The sequence below is a fragment of the Oryzias latipes genome, chromosome 2 (assembly GCF_002234675.1).
Source record: "Oryzias latipes chromosome 2, ASM223467v1".
Lineage (NCBI taxonomy): Eukaryota > Metazoa > Chordata > Actinopteri > Beloniformes > Adrianichthyidae > Oryzias > Oryzias latipes.
In genome coordinates, this window is record NC_019860.2 from 16,735,827 (window position 1) to 16,755,903 (window position 20,077).

General features: G+C 42.1%; 1 protein-coding gene across 2 annotated transcripts in view; it reads right to left on the bottom strand.

The window, feature by feature from the left end:
• Positions 1-20,077, bottom strand: part of vangl1 (VANGL planar cell polarity protein 1) — a 52,941-nt gene that overhangs the window by 19,170 nt on the left and 13,694 nt on the right. For both annotated transcript variants that reach the window (XM_011484379.3, XM_020710355.2), the window contains exon 4: positions 12,865-12,991. In XM_011484379.3, coding sequence (XP_011482681.1) covers positions 12,865-12,991 — 127 coding nt within the window. The remainder of the gene's footprint in view (positions 1-12,864; positions 12,992-20,077) is intronic.

A 20,077-nucleotide genomic window follows, 5' to 3' on the forward strand; every position in this document is an offset into this window, starting at 1 on the left:
TGAGCTTCCCGCCCGGCTCTGCTGTCTCAGTCCTGTCAGATTCTTAAGGCTTAATCCTGGTGAACAAGCATGCTGCATGTGACCGAGTGTGAAAAACAAAGCAACAACAAAAAAAGAATCAATAGCCATTATGTGCAAGACAGAGTGCCTCTCTGACCGCAGAGAACCTGTACAGCACCCACAGGACTCACAGCAGCCCGCGTCTGCTAACAGATTGACTCAGCTTGTCTGTTTCTGACACTAATTCCATTTTGTTCAGGGTTGTTGTGGGGGTGACGCCTCTGGAAGCTTCTTGGCTACACTTTCAGCCCCAATCCTTACAGACCCACTCCAAGAAAAAAAAAATAAAAATAAAAAAAAGAGTATTGCTGAATTCAAATCCTTGTGAATCAGGAGCGGATGAAAAAGATTGTATTTGCTCCCCGCTCAGCTCCATTATGCTGATCCATATACTTTCAGACGACTAGATCCGTCTACGTCATTGTTTATCCGGGCTCAAAACGGCTGGATGGCTCCAATATTGCTCGCCCTTTTTGTTGCACTGGTAATGTTAGGTTGGGGGTGTGAGGGGCTGTAAGCTAGCGGGGAGAGCATGTAGACAGAGAGCTCTCAACAGGGAAGGAAGGGGCCCAGGGTTGCTCCGCATCAACAGTCCCGCCCACAACTCAGAAGCAAATTTCTGATAAACTCCTGCCGCCCTGCGGCAATTATGTCCCAAACAAAAACGAGAGGTTTTTTAAGTTTTTGGCTAAAAATGGCATAGTTATAATAAAAAAAAACTGGGAAAGCTTCTGAAACAGTTCAAACGATGACTCTGATTTAAGATTGTATCAGCGAAGCATAAAAAAAGGATTTGTGCTCTGTGTGCTTGTATTTTTTTTACCAAAATTCGGTGTAAAAATAAAAAAATCTGATCCTTCTTACAGGACCTGGTCTTTCCCTCCATCAGCATTACTAAAAATAGACGTAAATGACCCATATTTTCTCTCGGGATTAACCGATCCCTGCGGGCTGCCCTGGAGCAGAGCCGACAGCCTCGAAGCAACTCTGTTCCATTCATCACAGCAGAAGAAGTGAAACGGCCAGGAGAACAAAAGGAGGAAGTGAAGGAGCGCTTCAGAACGGCTCAATAACAAGAGCACTAATTAAGGAGAGGAGAGCAATGTCAACCGTGACAGATGATTAATCAGAACTAATGATCTGGAGGCTGAGAAAGTACAGAGAGGAAGTTACCACTGTTCCGACATGGATACAACAAGAGGACCTAGCACGTGTCAGGTCTGCTCTTGTCTTACATCTGCCGTTATTTGGCCAGATTTGCAAGCGTTCCTGCATGGAGGAAGTACACCTGAAAGAATGAGCTCCACTGCTGAGTTTGTGAAGGATAAAACAACATTTTGCAAAGAGGGTCTGATAAAACTTGCCACCTGTTTCCGCTTCAAAAGCTAAGGCAGTAGCTGCTGCTGATTTTTAAAAAGTTCCAAATTGGTCTTTATAGCTTGTTTCTTTATCATTAACACCTACTTGGTGTGTTAAATAAGCGTCCAAACTCTCATGCCAAATATTATTTTTGAATTATGCATCATTCAGACCTGACAGGTGTTAGCTTCTCAGGTTTTCTGTTAACCTAATCAAATATGCCTTTTTCCATTTAAAAACCTGCAGTTATTTTGTTTTTATGCTGCCAACCTGATAACTTTATTGCTAAATTTATGTAGACTAAACACTTTTTAGATCAAATAGACTTTTTGAAAAATTCCTGCACTTTTCCTAACAAGCAGTGGATCTTGCTGTGTGTCTGATGTCTCAAAAGAAACATCCAAAACAACGAAGGATTAATTGAACGCTACAATGGAACACATACTGTGATATTTGGTTGTAGTTTTTGGTGGCATGTCCAAGATGTGCTGATTTTAAGAGATATCTATTGTGTTTCTATTATTACTTTGTTAAATAACTGCCAAAGTAACTAAAAATACTTTTTGGGCAAAGGTGAAACAAAACAGTCACATAATGTCGTCTAACTACACTACCCAGAATGCCTGGACGGACCAAGAGGCAGGCGATTGGTCAGAGGAGTTGATGGGAAGTTTTTCTTGCAAACTGTGTTCTTATACATGTTTTATAGCAACTATTTAAGCTAAAACTTTTTTGCAATAACACAACATGAAATTCAAAACAATACTCAAACTTTGTCAGTTCATTATGTTGAAATAAAGTACATATCACTCTGCCAGGTTCCCGACTACAGTACCCATAATGCTCTAGCTATCCATCAGGCAGTTTTGACCACAAGTCATACTACATCAGCTTGACAAATTTTTGAGCGCCCTGTACCAAAAAGAAAAAACGTTCCAGAACAGCGAACACAACCAGAATTCATATAGAAGACGGCATGTAAACTTTTGAGAAGATAAAGTATTTTAAGTGCAGCTTATGGTTCAAAAGTACAGCATGCATTTTGGGTTTTGAATCAATAGATAGATCAAAAGTTACATCTTTGTCTAATTTATATCGGTATATATATAAGTGTTTTCCATAACCAAACTAAATTGGTCTTATGTGGATATTTAAAAAAATAAATTAATATATAATTGAGTCACATGGAAAACCAGAAATCGAAGCCCTTAAGTATTTTGGCAGATACCCATCCCCTACTGCTTGCTTCATGTTGTAGCATATGATCTAGTAAAATAATAAATAAATAAAATAACAAAGATAATTTTTTTTGTTTCTATTTTTTCTTTGTAAATTATTAACATTTTATTTCCCATATTTAACAAGAGTGTTTGGCTTAAAATTTAAATATCTGAAAATCTGGTCAAAGTACATCAGTAGCTGAGATTGTCATTGATCAATCTTATGTCTAGCATTGATTTAACTAATATGAATAAAATAACATTTTTCAGGTTTTCAGTCCCACAACATCCAGATCCTGGTCACAACAAAAGCTGATTTTTACCATTAAGAATTACTCAAACAAAACGTCCATGAAGTTTAACCTTAAAAAGGTGAGCTCAGCGATCTGAACCATCGCGTGCTGAACATGAGAGAAGCTCACTCTGACAAAAAGGCAAAGGTTGCTTTGGCCACACTGCGTTCTAGTGAGGTATACAGCTCCAGAGCGCATTTGGAAAGCTTTTTATTTGTGTATTTTTGGCTTTCCACTTCTGCCAAAACATAAATAGCATCTATTGTCTCTTAGTAAATCAAGCGTTCAGTGAAAATTTGTTTTTCTGTTGTTGGGCGGTAAGTGGAGTGCAAACAAAGCCTCTCTGTGAGGGAACAAGTGCACTTTGTTTACCTCCAGGGAGGCAAGGTGTGTCCAAGTGCGTGGAAAATAGAAATGTGTATTCCCAAAGAGCTCCACGCAGATTTTTGAAAACAGTGTGGGGAATGTTTGTTGCTGGGTAGAACCAACGACAGAGAGAAATGGAATCGTTATTCTATTGTCAATTCTACCTTTAGTCAATGCTATCTTAGTTAAATGTCAAGTACAAATAACATGGACAATAACCTAATGCTGCGTACACACCAGGCATGTGTAGCGCTTACAGGAGTGTGCTGAACGCGAGTTCTTGAAAGCGCTTTTATCACATAGTGTTCACACTGGACTGTAGCTACCCGATACTAGAGCAAGGATTCACAGTCGGAAGAGGCTTAGTGTGAAATGTCAAAGTGGTGCAAATCCCGCAAATTTTGTTTCAGGCTTTTCCGATATAAGAAAGACTTGGTGTCGTAATTGCGTTGTGTAAGTGCCCATAAAACACCTGTAGGATTCCCACACAAGATACAATCTGATTGTCTAAATTCATAATTTCTAAATAGTAAGACAGCACACAAGAAGCCTAAACCTATGACCCATCACCCTGGAGATTGGGAGGGGGTGCCAAAAACAAAACAAAAAATCTGTACAATATGGCTTCATCTCGCCTACGTGCCATAAAAGGCGTGTTGCATAAGTATTTGCGACAACCTGTTGCTTGTAGCATTCCCTCCAAAAAAAAAACAGTTTTCTGTCAGAGGTCATTTTTAGGCCATACTGCCCAAAAAGAAGCAGATGTTGGAACTGCGACTTGTCCAGACAATTTGGTCGGATTCAGTCTTTGCTTCTCTAATGAGAGTCTGATGTGCGTTTCTAAGCCATGTCAAATTGCGAGAAATAACCACGTATAGAAGGCTAACCCAATGAAATGTAGCGGGCAATCCCAGCATAAACCAAAAAGCACTAATGTAAAATAGGCTCGACAAATCTTTTTCAGATGTTAAATGATTAGTAAACGCGTTTGGGTTCAATAAAAACGCGGTTTCAAATGGAAGGACTCGGAAATAAAAGTGTTGACGACAGGACATTTAAGGTCCATCTGTGGTCAGCAGATTGCTAAACACCAGAGATGCTTTTACAGACATCCTGTCATCAAGCAGTGTTTTCTATACGAGCTCCATCAAGGAGAGCTCATAAAACCCCCTTGCCGTGCATGCAGACATCCCGTACAATGTCTTGTTTATGCTTGGACACACAAACATCCCAGCTCATGCAAATGATTTCATTAGGAATTAAAGCGACACCAAGCATGAAAAGCAAACATCTGTTGTTAGCCGGCAGATAATCCTGCCGCTGTTTGTTTTGAGTCAGGATGCTCATCATCTACCTGGACGCCTCAGTCGTACCTGGCTTGTTTTAGTTGTTGATCTGCAGCTGGCCCGTGGAGGCGAGTTGGTGTTGGAGTCTTCTTCTGTGGTGACAATCACCTCCTTTATCTCTTCTGAAGCCTCACGAACCTCAAGCACCTGCAGAATCCGGTCTCCCGCCTCCATCACTGTTTGCAGCCAAAAAACCCAGACTTCGGTCCGGCTCACGCGAACATCCCGTCCCAAAGAAACGCTGCTTTCCTCTCAGCAGTGTGAATCCGAGTGACCTCACGGACTCCTTTGATATGAGGTTTGACCCCCCCTGCCTTATTCGTCTTTATATAGACATCTCTCCCATCATGCCTCGGGAGGTATTGTATGGGACTATGCGCCCACTTGGCATGTAATGCACATGGATTTATGAAAAAGGACACAGCGAGGGAGCGCAGTGGGATGAAAAAGAGCTAGGATGAGGGGAGTGATGAGGCATGGGAGGTCCTGGCTGCAGCTGGAGTGGAAGGGAGGAATAAACTGACTGATGCGGGCAGAGGAGGAGAACGCCAAATAAAAAACTCAAAGTTCGACCAGCAGATCAGGAATATAACACCTTTGCATTTCTTTCTCTCCTCGTAGACCATAACGCCCCCACCCCCCCTTGTTCCCTTCAGGCCATCCATTCCCTTTCCCTTCTTGGCTCTCGCCTCAGCACCACTCTCCATCCATTGCTTCTGACCCAGTGAGCACTGTGGTGTCGCTGGCATGGCCACATGTGTGTTTATGTGTGGGGAGGTAAAACACAACCTGCCTTCCAAATCAACTGACAGCATGCCCCCCCCACCAACTACATCTAAATGGTTTTGAACCCAAACTAGCAAATTGCTTTTATAGACTCACTTCAATTAAAATTACGTTTTTGGTGTTTCCAACATGCTCTTGTTGCAATAATAAAGCTAAAAGTTGTATTTCTAAGTATGTCCTTATTCAAATCATTGTGAATCAGGAGCAGACATATAACATGTTTAAAAAAGCTTGTAGATCTGACGTAGAAGCTGCAACAGCAGGTCACAAGCTCCCTCCTCCACTCCATTCTGATGCATTCACTTGTAGACGACTAGAACCGTGTACGTCTTCGTTTTCTTTGTGCGAGCTGGAATCTGGCTCAAAAAGGGACGGCTGGATAGCTCCAATATTGCTCACCATTTGTGTTGCACTAGTAATGAAAACAGCTGATCTTTTATAGTATTGGATAGAAATCAGGTGAGATGATGTGGAAGCTAATTACCAACTCGACATTTGAAAGATTCTAAAGGCCCGTTCACACCGGGACGAATTTCGCCGGCGATTTTCGCCCACGTTTAACGCCTCGTGACTAAACAAAGGGCACCAACGAGAGTGTGCACACCGACGCGAAAACACGCCACGCGTTAAAGCGTCAAAAAAAAAAAACGCCTCGGGTTCGTTTTTTTTTTCCGACGCATCGCGTCGAAATCTACTCGACCAATGAGAATGGCGCTTTTGCTCACGTGTCTGGAGCTTCTGAAGTTACAGTAAAACACAACTTGGGGGCGCTCAAACACAAAACTGCCTTGCTGAGCACACATACCAGCGAAGAAGATAGACGCCAAGTAGCGTCTACACAGCCGCGAAGCAATAATGACGGACATTCTAAAATATCCCCGAACCAAGCACCAGTTGGAGCTACTGGTGCTTGAAATATTCATGTTTTCTTTGTTTGATTCTGACAACCGTGTAAATACTTGCTCTCTTCTTCTGAGTGAAAAGCGACATTAAGAAGCGTAAAGTTGCGCAGCGCCACCTTGTGTACAGGAGTATTTCTGTTTTACATTAAGCGCCATCTAATGTCAGGGAATGAAATTGCATGTTCACTCCACTCATCGTCAGCGAAAATCGCCTGGGTGTGAACACAAAAAACGTGGCGAAAAACGCTGGCGAATAACGCCTGGCGAATATTCGTCCCGGTGTGTACGGGCCATAATGCAGAAAAAGAACACACCACTTAGTTTGAAATCTTCTTTTATATTTAAGGGGCTTTAAATCCGAAAGATTCCCTTCAAACATGAGCTATAATTTTACACCTCAGAAGCTGAATCCACTTAAGAGCCTTCAGTGTATTCCCATAAAAATGCCCAAAAAGGAAAAAAATTTGGATAAACGTGAAGATGTGGAAAAGATTTTCAGAATGAGTGAAGCTTCTCTGCTTTAAGAGTTCAAAGAGTAAAATTGGAAAGTGTTCAACTTAATAAGTACAAAATCCAATTCTAGGTGAAAATGCAGCTTTTCAATTATTTTGCAGTGTCACTGTCTGATAATACAAAGTCTTATAGTGGTCAATTTAGCAGTTGGAACAGGAAAAAAATACAAGATTAAAAAAATAAAGAAAGTTTTTTCCCCAGTTTCACATTTTGAGGGTACAGTAAAAAGGGAAACGATACCTCCAAGTCCTTTTTATGGTCGGAGTTTGGGAACTGCCATCGACTCATCAACGACAGATTCAAAAGGTTAAAGATACAGACGCAGCAGCAGAGGAACGATGGCGACCCACGAGGCACTCACCAAAAAGAAGGGGTCCCAAACGTGAACGCAAGCTCTGCGCCTTCTCCATGTACTCGCCATGGCTGTCCCTCTTCCAATCGGATCGTCCAAGCTACCTGGTCTGCAGAGGAACTCACAGGCGGTGCGGCTTTCACTGCGAGCTCAACCTTCAGCTCTAGTTAGCAAACAGCTGAGACCAAACTTACTCTGAGATTAATTGGGCTGAATGGATGAGCCGGAGGGAGGGCGAGAGCCAAGTGTCAGGAGTTTGGGGAGCCATGAGAAACAGAGAATAAAAGGTTTTTGTCCCGTCCTTGATATTTTGTTAATAATATACGACCTAAAACATTAAACGGAAAAAGATGGCACCTACAGCCTCTAGAGGAAACGAGCATTCAGTGTAAACAGTTCAAAAGGTGTTAAATGACCTTAATACAGCTGCAAGTTAAAAGGTTATGCAATCAAATGCAAACCATGCAAAGCAAACAAGATTAAGTGCATTTCAAGCAAGAGTGCCTCTCACTGTTGGGCATCAATTCTCTGAGTGACTGTTCAACACAAAGTTTACTAAACACTAGGCCTGCACAATAAATCACGAGCTTATCGAAATATTAAGCTGCGCAATACGCATTTCGCAAAAGACGGCGACAATAGCAATGTTCTTGGTTGTTTTCCTATTTGTTCATGTATCGCAAGTGATATCGTTATCGCAATATTCATCCCTGCAAGTTTTCCTCATATTGTGCAGGCCCACTAAACACCAATCCAAAAAAAACTCAGCAGCAGCTTCACTAGGGCTGAAAGGCCAGACTTTTAAGTATTGCATCTGTTTGACGCCTCACACATTAAAACACCTCTTCTTCCAACTTGTGTTTTAATCACAGCAGGGAGAATGTGACGTATTTACTGGTATTCCTCAGCAACCATTGATACGGACTCCCACACAGCATAGAGCAGACAGACACTTATCACAACACCTCAAAAGACTGATTTGGGTTTTAGGACGCATTTCTGGCATTCAGCCTGGAGCTTTGGAGCAAGCTGAAGCTACAAGCTGGAACAGAGGCGTTCAAACATCATAAAAACGTGATTACAGCTGTGGTTTTAACCTCAAACACTCCGACTTGCATAAGACTAGAGACTTAGTTACATGCATCGTATAGTGGGTTGACTCATATGGGTGCTGCTAGTTTTGGGGTTGTTCCGGCTAATGGAGGAAGCGGCCGCATCTTAAAGTGACTGCATACTGTGCATGTCGCACAAATCTTCACTACAGCCAGTCGAACGAGTGAGCTAGTAGAAATAAATGTGCACAAACATTTTTGTTCTACGAGCTCACCAAGTGGTCTACGACCTTGATTTTTTTGTGTGGACCACCCACAAGTTTACCCATCCCGTATCCACCTGTAAGGGCAGTTGTGACTAAAGCTTAAAGGGTCCATTTCACTCTTTTCTTAAGCCTTTCAGAGTAAACTATATGCATTTATATCATAATATATTATCTTTAGCACACTAAAGAACAATTTTTTAATGCCTTTCGCTCCGTGTCGTCAACCTAGAGTTGGCTTTAGCAGCGTTTCACCCACGAAAACAAACATCAGAACTTCTGCAAAGATGGATGTGCATATTGCGCATATAAAATTAAACTGCTTAGCCGATCACCGCTAGCTCTGCGGAGAAAGTGTGTGTGTGTTAGCTTGGGGGTGGTGCTGGAAGTGCGGGAATGGCTCAAAATGCTGCTTTCGGGTTGTTTTGCATGAGGAATCAACATTATGATACACCCAAAAGCTCAAAAAATTGATTGTGTTGTTAAAGGAACACACATACCTGTGTGTGCGACATTATTTTATGCACATGATATGTGTATGTTCCAACGACGGAACTGAAATCTGCAGCAAACAGTCTGCAAGAATGTGAAAGGTGAACCACGTCATAGTGAGGAAACACTGTATTGTTGTTATTTTAGAAGATGCTATCGTCTATACCATGACACATGACTGATAATACCATTTCAAAAGTAAAACATTATTAGTATTTCTACTTATTTACTACTATTTAAGCTACGTACAGACCAACCTCGGCCTCGGCCTCGGATTCAGTATGGACGGCGTCTCTACCAATTCACTGAAGTGTCAACCAACGGCAGTATTTCATGTATTGAAATAGAGCTGTGGAAGAAAAAGCCTGGGCAAGATTTGCAACTCTACAACATTTCACACCAATCTAGTGTCAGGTAGCTACAGTCCAGTGTGAACACCATGGGCTAAATGCACATTCTAGTATGCCCGTTTAGCCCGTGGTCACATAAACGGGGTGTGTGGAGAATAAAAGAACACTGAAACACAGTGTTTCTTCCCCCTTGGAATGTGGTGTACGATTGCTCTTTTTTAATATACCTACAAATACAAGTAAATTATAATCTCATTTAAAGCAACACCCTTTCTTTCATCCTCCCTTGCAGCCTCGAGCACCGAGTCACCCTTCCAGCCTCGGATTCGGCCCCAGCGGCGAACTAATGAGCAGCGCAGCACAGGCCGACTCTGATGCACTCGTACAAAAACAGCATCCGCGCAGCATATGCCAGGCTGAGAGACGGGGATTTGGACTGAGCCTCGTCCTCGGAAGGCTTGAACGCAGTGATTACTCACACCGCAGCCAAACGCTCCCCGCTCTGTCAGCAGCAGCACTGCAGGCCGCGGCATGAATGAGACACCAAGAGCAAAACACTAAGCACGGCTTCACTGTGTGGCAAATCCTGCCGCGTTAAAATTAGACACAAAAACGCTGTCGCGCATAAAGCCTGCTAACTGCTCCCGCTCAAAGTAGGTCAGGAAATGATGCTCAATCATCTCTGTTGTCTTTCAAAAGTCAGCTGAGCTGAAGCTCAGTCCTTTATGAGCTCAGAAGTCAGAAAACATCTGGATCAGCTACGTTTACAGCAATAAATGGTGTCCCAGATGTGACAATAGAGGGCAGGGAGATCCGATGCAGTGCTGTGAACCTCTGAGGTCCAAGCTGGAAGTGGCTCCAGGGGTTGGGTTGAAATCTTAATAGTTCATTTGGTCGTTTCTAGCAAGAAACCTGATCTTTAAAATACAGGAGTACATTTTTTTTATTTCTTTGAAGTATTATCTGCGGCCATCAAAATCATTTTTGTTATTTACTTTTTAACACCCTTACTACAAACTGCAATGAGAGCAGGCACACACATGTCAACTACTGCTTCAACAATTAAAAAACAAGGTTTCTTTTTAATAAATTAAAACAAACAGTACAGCCTTCTCTTACTGACTGGATTTTCAAAATAAAGCACTGAGGGCTTCAACTTAAAAGCAACCCGGAATCACAAAAAAATGTTACGTCTGAGACGATGCTAAATAAAGCAACACAGAGAGTTTTGGCTAATCGTATTATCATACTATCTATCATAAGTTGAGTGCAAATCAGTGACCTCATAACTTGCATCACCTCCTTTGACTTAAAACTTTATTTAAACTCCAAAAAATCTGGAGCAGCTCAGATAAAATTGGTCAACTCTGGTTCCCGGCCGACTGATCTTTTGTTAGCAGACGCTTTGTTTTTTAATCTGTATCTTACAAAAAGCTAGCTACCTGCTCTGACGTCTAACAAGTAAGAGAAAATGCAGAATTCCTCCCAATCTGACATGTTAAAAAAAAAACTTTAATCAGGTTTGGGGAATTTTGTTCGCTGTGGCGACCCCTGATGGGAGAAGCCGAAAGAGGAAGAAGAATCAGGTTTGGGGAATTATGATGGGCATCATGTGATGCCTATAACAAAATGAGAATGACTCCCTTTCTTCGAGTCGCAGCCAGGAATGACAGACAGACCAAAAATCCAAGATGGGGCAGACTTGTTGATTTGAACGTTTTGCTACTAAAACTACTCAAATCCTTTAATTAGGATACAAAAAAATGCAAACATCCTGCTGTGACTGTGGGGGATTGGTTAGCTTATAAGGTTATAGTTCCGTATGGAATGTGGTAGGGGCCGATGGCAGCCCTCACTGATGGCCGTGGAGTCTGGCCTGTTTCAAAAGTTACCATGCAACACTAAATAACCTTGAAGTAACACCAGACATTTCTTTTAACAAAAAGTAACTAGCGAGGTCACAATTAGAAGAACACTAACTAGATTCCTTCGTTGTTTCATGTTACAGTAGTAATTCAGTCTATGATTGTTGTCTATTTTGTTATTTTGATTTGCAGTTCTAGATGAAATGTTCTTGGTCCTGTATTTTGGTAAATAGATTTCACTCAAAAGTGCGACTTATAAATACTTAATAATCCAAAGACTACAGTATATCTGTGCACAGTCTTCCTTTTTTCCATTTTACGCTGTATGCTTTTAGTTTGGGCATAGAAATTGATCAGCCAACCAATCAAAACAGTTGCAATACATTGTCTGCAGTTGTTGCCAAAGCGTTCTGTGTTCTATCCATCATGGCTCTGGTTTAAAGCAGCAATCTCTCCTTCTCAAGTACATTGGCCAACTTTGTGGCCAAAGTACAACTTTTTGACACGGCCCAACGGGTGGGCAATTGGGAAAACATAACCTCAATTGTGTTCAAGCTTTCATAAAAAAAAAACTTCTGTAGTTTTTGTAGCCTAATAACTTGCTCCCAATCTATGGTTCTTCAGTAAGCAACAACCAATTTTCCGAGGAACTATTCGCTTTAAAGTTCAATAACAGCAGTTTGTCCTAATTCTAATTTTTTACATTCTGGTCATTCATGTTCAGCTAATTAAAGACACATTTCATTACATTAACCAATCTGTATTTGTTTGTTTTTCGACAGATTTTTTGGAAACCGCAAAAAAGGTGATGCCAGACAATAAAAATACCACAAAAAAACTGGCTGCCGCTCACTTTCTTTCCCTCTCACTGGTATTGAAATGAGGGTTACTCGATTTCTGAAGTGCTGCCTTGATTTTCAAGTCCAAACAAGCAGCAAAAACCAACCCAACAACCCTGCGTTATCTGATCGAGCTGTCGGATATTTGATCTCTTTAATGTAAATCCAAAGAACATAGTCAAATGTCTGTCTGGTGATTCAAAGTAAATAAATGAGCCAGATTTTCTTGTTGGCACAAAAACCCAATGAGCAAACAAATAATGGCTTTTCCTACCTTGTAAAGTTTATCTTTTATTAAGTAGTCCACCACAAAATCCATATTTTTCTAGTCCAGGTCTGCATGATCTGGAGCGCAGAGTCTGAATTCTGATTGACAAGCCATGAAATCAAGCTGCGGCTGATTTGGTTTAGCCTGACCCATTTCCAGGGGGGACCGGTCGGCTTGCACCTGTCCTTATTCTGACAGATCCAATCCGAGCAGGGAAACCGTTTGCTCTGGAAACCTCAGAAGTGCCACTGAGGCAGTTCTTTGCTCTCCACAACCTTGTTACAGACAGTCTGTAGTGACATACTTTTTGACACGCTACAAATCTCACCACGAGTGGACCGGCCCTAGCTGGCGTTAGCCCTGAACTACCAGATGGCCCGTCTCAGCCCAGGCCGACAAGCAATTATCATTCCAGCTCTTTTGGACTAATAAATCTCCCCAAATCCTTTACAGATCAGACTAGCCCCACTTGTTCCTCTACACAGAAATAGTTTGTTAGTACAACAAGAGGTCCTTTAAAAGTGAAGGATTGGCCTACCTGAACTGGCTCCCCCCTGACAGACGAGTCGCCCAGTAGTGGCTCAGCAGGCGGCGTGTTAATGGTTACAGATTTTTCCGAGCGGCTGTCTTTGCTGCGAGACTTGTGGCGGTCCCGGCTTCGCTCCCTAAAAAAATAAACAAAAAAAAACAAGCAATAGATTTGGCATCAATAATTTGAAGAATGGTGATGAATTGCATATGACCTCTGCTGTACATTTACCCTCTATATCCTTTCTGTTGCATTTCGCTGGATTGGCCACCACCCACAATGCATTTCCAGGCTAAATCCTACTGCAGAGCATCAGCAGCAGCAGGTAACCCCATCCTTAGACCAAATATCCCCCCCGCCACATGGCACCTCGCCCACTCTGCTGCTCCATTACCAGAGAAAAGCTCTGCAGCCTCGGTTAATCCCTAATCTGCTTCCTTCCCGCTTTGTTTCAGCAGACAGACCGCAGTAAAAGTTTTTAAAAAAAAACTCTTAAAAGGAAAAAAAGTTAGCAAAAAATAGATACTAGAGGTTAACATGGCTGATTGATTTGAAATGAATCCGTTGAGAACAAAATCTGAACCAAATCCGATTTCCTAAAATCAAATGTTTTGGTCTATTTCTTTCTTAAGTAGCAAAGTAAAATAATAAATCCTACTTTGGTAGGTTCATGTCAGAAAAACAATGCTACTTGATTGTTTCACATATCCTGAAAGTATTATCATTTTCCATTATTTTATGCAGCCAAACAAGGTTAAATTTGCCCGAAGCAACTAAACAGCCCACATTATTATGCTCCCACCCTTTATTCACAAACGTCAATCATCTGCTTTTTGGGGGTAACTTTAATCCTTTAACTCTATTTCATTGCTGTAACTCTTTAACCGTTTAAGACAGTGGTCCCTAACAGACCGCGGACCCGTACTGGTCGGTGGTGCAACCGGTGATGGTCGACCACATAAAGGCCCGTACACACCGGGACGAATATTCGCCAGGCGTTATTCGCCAGCGTTTTTCGCCACGTTTTTTGTGTTCACACCCAGGCGATTTTCGCTGACGATGAGCCGAGCGAACATGCAATTTCCTTCCCTGACATTAGATGGCGCTTAATGTAAACAGAAATACTCCTGTACACAAGGTGGCGCTGCGCAACTTTACGCTTCTTAATGTCGCTTTTCACTCAGAAGAAGAGAGCAAGTATTTACGCGCTTGTCAGAATCAAACAAAGAAAACATAAATATTTCAAGCACCAGTAGCTCCAACTGGTGCTTGGTTCGGGGATATTTTAGAATGTCCGTCATTATTTCTTCGCGGCAGTGTAGACGCTACTTGGCGTCTATCTTCTTCGCTGGTATGTGTGCTCAGCAAGGCAGTTTTGTGTTTGAGCGCCCCCAAGCTGTGTTTTACTGTAACTTCAGAAGCTCCAGACACGTGTGCAAAAGCGCCATTCTCATTGGTCGAATAGATTTCGAAAAAAAAAAAAAACGAACCCGAGGCGTTTTTTTTTTTTTTGACGCTTTGACGCGTGGCTTTTTTCGCGTCGGTGTGCACACTCTCATTGGTGTCCTTTGTTTAGTCACGAGGCGCTAAACGTCAGCGAAAATCGCGCGCGAAATTCGTCCCGGTGTGTACGGGCCTTTAGACTCATTCTTGATACAAATCCAGTCGATCGGTCACGTGTTAAAAATACATCCGCTGCTCTGACTGCTAAAGGGAATGCCCTTCCCTCCCTTCCAAACTGGCAAAGTTAACATATTTTTGACAGTTACGGGTTAAGTGAAAATCTAAACCCTAGTTTACTGTTTTTTTACACAAATAAAGTTTAAACCAGCTGCAGACATTTTACAGAGGAAGAAGAAAAATGAAACTGGAAGCTAAAAAAATAAAAATCTGACACCCACTTCAGCCTCCTACAGGCTGTCCTGTAAAAAAAAATATTGTCTGACGTTAGGTGATTGCTGCCCTGCAAATACTGGTTTACGCAATTTACGAAAAAGAAAAGCAGCTCTGGGCTGCTTAAAAATCTGGTTGAATTAGAAAAAAATGAAATGGTTTACAGTAGTTCGAAGATAGTGTCTTATTTCGTGTCGCTGGCAGCATCTACAGTATTGACCCTTTAATCCTGAAACTTTAGCTCCAGTGTTTCCATTCTTTCCACTATGCAACTCTCCAATCGTGGATGCGATGAACTGAACTCCAGCTCCATTTAGCTGATATGCAACACCTTAAGGTAATAAAATGCTTACGCAGTCAACAAATAAAAAATATTATTTACGTTCGAAGAGTATGTTAACCACTCCAAAAGATCAAAAAGAAGCAAAACCCTGAGTTTTTTTTTACATTTAATTCAATAAATCAGTAAACACAGCTTTGTCAAAATTAAATTTGGAGCCCACAGAGGTGAAGGAGGAGACGCCGTGACAGCTTCTGAATTGACTATAGTATAACAGAGCTGGACTGGATCAGCGTGTGGCAACTGAAGGGTGTTACCCAGCCCGCTTTCCGTCTCTATTCTGGGATTTCCTGTAAGAGATAAGCGCAACAATTGTTTTCTGCCTGGAGTAAGAAAAAGCTCAGCTCAGCAGCCTGCTTCACTTGAAGTGACAAAGTCTGCTGAGATAAACCCTGGAGGTGAAAAAAAAAAGCAGATGAGAACAAATTAAACGGCCGTTATGACTTTTAATATTATGTGTCGTTTAGTAATCTGCCAGAAGCAATAATCTGTCAAAACTGGCACTGATTCGTTTGATTAATGGGGGGGGGGGGGGGGGGGGGGGGGGGGGGCACGTTGGAAGAGAGGAAACAGGGAGGAGCAGCGAAGCTCCCAAAGCATTGATCACACCTCAGAGTCAGTACAATAACGAGCAGTTTGCTCAGAAAAAAGCCGCATTTATGCAGAAAAAAGGAGCGTGGTGTAATAATGACAGAGATGAAAGGGAAGCAAAACAGACATTTGGGAAATGTGTTGAGCTGATGTTTGCTGCATTTATTCCTGTGGATGAAGAGAACCAGCAGTGAGGTTCAAAAGGCTTTGTGCAAGACGAGAAGCTCTTTTATTTAGAAATCCAATTTTAAAGAACAAATAAGCAATGAAAATGGTTACATAAGAGAAAAACAAGCCCTTATTTTGGGTTTTTCTCACCTCCACTCCACTACTAGAACACCAATAGATCATTTTCTCTGCTGGTAAAATGACGACAACAGTGTTACATTTAACAGAAAAATCTAATTTAGTTTGAATTCACTTTCATAAAATTAACCTAAAGCTGTAATGTTATAATATTTGAAAGAATTTGAAAATATAGTAATGTTTTTATGACTTTGGATTTTCTTTACTTTTTTTTAGTAAACAAAAAAAGGCTTTTTTTTATTTAAAACAACATAAAAACAATATTAATTAATATAAGTAAATATCCAAAACATTAATATACAGGGAGCCCATGACCTGACATGGGTAAAAAAAACAATTAATTTGTTTCCACGAAATAATAATTCACGTGATAAGTCATTCATAAACACGGATGTGAGAAATACTTGGATTTAGTGCCGATACCTTCACATTTCTGTCTGTGTAAATCTCATTACAGTGCATGGAAGACACGGAGGATGTTTAGAAATCGGATTTATTTCTTTTCAAAAGCTCCAAAGAAGCATTGGTAATCACGTCTCCATGTCTGGGTTCATTCACATTCACAGAGATGGCTGCTTCTCCATCCTGCAGCGGCTGTCCGTCTGCCGGCATAGCGAGCGAACGAGCTCGGCTGTCCGGCTTTGCGTGCTCCACTGCCAGGGATCGCTCAAAAAGTGAATTTAGGCAACTTTACATTGCCTTTTAAATGAAAGTGGCGTCACCGAGGGCGCTGTAAACATAGCTCAACACTGGGTCAGAACCATCAACTGTATAGGAGAACTGGATTGAGTGACATCACCCTTAGAAAATGACTTGGTTTCGGCTCCAACAAAATGAAGTCAAGTCATTCCCCACGTTTCCCCTGAACAGACGTCCTCAAGTTGGAACCAGAAATCGTCAACAAGCAGGAATTGCTCCGTGTTTATTTCATTATAGAAGTCTATTGGATTTCGACTTCTTGGAGCAAGCGGGTACTTCCTGTTTGGAAGGCGGGTGGGGTGTGGGGGGTAAAGAATTGAAAAAAATAAAATAAAATAAAAAGTCAAGCAAGCTGGTCTCCATACCTCCTAAAAAAAACTAGCATTAATTGTTAGTGGGGATCAGAGCAGACCTGCAGTCAATAAAGGTGTGATACAAACAGACTGGCCTCTGTCAACCAGCTCCTCCCCTCCTCCATTCTGCCCCCCCCCACCATCACAGCAAGCTACAAGAGTAATCACGCCGCGTGAAAGCCTCCCTCCCAGCGCACAGACCCTCTCCTCCCCCTTCTTACATCTTCTTCCTTCTCATTCGCATCCATCCGGCTGGTTGGTATTCCAGCAGCGTGCTGCGCTATGATTAGATTAATGGAATTTGACTTCTGGTGTGGATCCCTGAAATGGATCAGGCCTTTTTTTTGGAAGAGATTTAACGGGTGGGGGTGGGGGGGTGGGGGTTTGTTCTGTGATGGCAGAGCAACCTGGCGAGCTGGGACAGAATCCTGTCAAGGATCATTTCCGTCCAACACCTGAGGATGAGTGTGATCACACAAAGAAGAAGGGGGAAGCAAAGGGGTGACTAAAGGAGTCCACCTCCAATGTAGACAGTTCTGTAGCTATTGTGCTCTGATTTGAGATTTTACACTAAAATAAGTCTAGTAAACCCTGTTTGCGTCTGTGGTTTGCCTTAACGCTTGAGCGAGTCCAAACATCACACACTTTTGAGTGCCATTCAGTAAAAGCAGGCTTTAATCAGGAAGGGAAAACAAAGAAAACGGGCCGGACCATGTAGAAACACTCTCACTTCCTCCTTGAAGCCAGTTTGATATAAAAAGTCAGTGGAGCCAATGCACTTCCTTATGCAGCCACTAGGTAGCTGGATGCAAAATCAAACTAGTCAGATTGCATTTCAGTGTAAAATGGTCCAGATTAAAAATGAAAAAAAAAAACTGTTTGGATCAAATCCAAAAAGTTGAACTAAAATGGAAGTATGGACGTTTGGTTGGCCTGAAACATGACCCAACAACTCACTCTTGGTAGTACCAAAATTCCTTCCAAAAACACTTAGGGAAGAAAGAAGCTAATTTCCATTGTCTAGGGATAACGCTGATATTTGCACACATGCGATTTCTAATACTGTTATCTGATATCCATTTTAATAAGTTAAAACCTTCATATGTTAACAACCCAGAAAAGGTATTCCATATTTAAGGTTGAGGTTGGGGATTTCCCCCCCAGAAAATAAAATACATTAGTGAACGCAAAACCAGCAGGTCAATCAGTTTTAAACAAACAAAATTTGATCAAGTCAAGGGCTAAGGTTCACTATGGTTCAGTTAGTTTAGCTCAGTCATGAACGAATAAATTTAAAAAACCCAATCAGCACAATAATTGTTCTTTTATATACCTCACCCTCTTCTGTCTGACAGAAGATTTAACCGGAAATCTACTAGCAAATCTACGTAGACCACCCGCTGAGCTTGAAGAGGGGAAGTGTCCATGCCTGTTTTTTCTATGGGCATGCTGCAGGTTAACAGGTTTAGGCGAGGACATGGACGAGACAGACTTGGTATTTTGCATCAATTTGTTCTCTTTATGGCTGGCCCCCCACACACACACGGCTGCATTTCACCCACCAGTCTGATAAATAATCGTTTGGCATCCAAGGAGAAAAAAAGCTCAAATATTAAAACGGCATTAAAATGACCAAGAAAATGCCTGGACTGTTGTATTCCCCCTTTAAAAACAAAAGTAGGTTTCAAGCACAGGGTCATCCGCCAGCCTCTGTATGACACCAGAACTGTGCATGAAGGAACTTCAATGACTCACTTAGCCCCCTGCAAATCCAGCTGCTGGCTCTGTAACTGGAGTTATAGCAATCAAAGGAGCCAATTTTCCACATGAGCTGCTCCCAACACGACATTTTTGGGCTAATAATTACTTAAATACTCAAAAATGAAGAAGCAGAGCAGGTTGTAATGCTGCAGAAACTGGCCCCGCACACAAAAATGACAAAAGAAGAATGGAAGAGCTGACAGATTACAGTTGGAAGTCTCATAGACGGAGGGTTTGGCATAGAAAGAGCACCTTTACCAGGGGTTTTTAAAGACAGCCATTAGGTTTTTGTGTCTGCAATTAGAGGCCAGCCGGTGGTTCTGGCTCGGTCACAGTTGGAGTGGAGCAGTAGCGCCTGGCAGGGAAGCCCGTATGTTCCGACGGACTGTCAGTCATTTGAAAAAACCGCAGGCAGGCGGAGCGAGATTCGAGCTTTTTCCAAAGAAAAGGCAGTTTTCATTGGCGCTGCTGTGAGCTTCAAGGGCACATTCCTGCCCTGGGGAATGCGGACGATACCCCCACGGCGACCCATCCTCCAAACCTCAGAGAGAGAAGGGGGGGGGTCCTGGAATGAATCATAACACCAGCAGCTGTTCCACTGATATGAGCGTGAGCAGAGGAAGAAAAATGGAGCGTGGGCACGGTGAGGACAGGAAACAAACAGGCGTGATAAGGATCCAAAGTGAAGGGGCGTAATGAGACAGTGATGGAGCGCGGACGATGATATGAAGAGGCTCCAAACTCCTAACAGGTGGCACGGCGACAGATATACGATGAGCGGTGACCCGGGAGGGGCTGCTGAGGAACCGGAGCCTCCTCCTCGATGACTTCCTCTCATCTCCTCGGAGCCTTCAATCAGGCCGGCGTCTCCGGCACCGTCCTGCTGCTGCCTTCCTGAGGTCTGTCAGCCCAGGCTAGTAGGCTGATGACAAACTCATGCACGGGCGCCAGCGTGGAGGAAAACAGTCAGAAATTGGGGCAAAAATTACTAAAAGAAAAAAAAAGAAACCTTTTTCGATTTGTGAAGTTTTGATTTTAGAATTTAAAAAAAAAAACTAGCCAACCCTTTTTAAGTAAAAGCTTGATGTGATTGCAAAGATGTTATACATGAGAGAAAAAAAGGCTATTCTGAATGGGAATATTAATAAAAATGGGTGTAGAAAAATAATATTTGTTCCAAAACTTTGAAAAAGAAATTTTAACCAGTATTCTAGATAAGACCTCAAGCCCCTGTTGTCATGTTTTTCCATTTTTTTAGCCGTTTAAACTACATTATTTC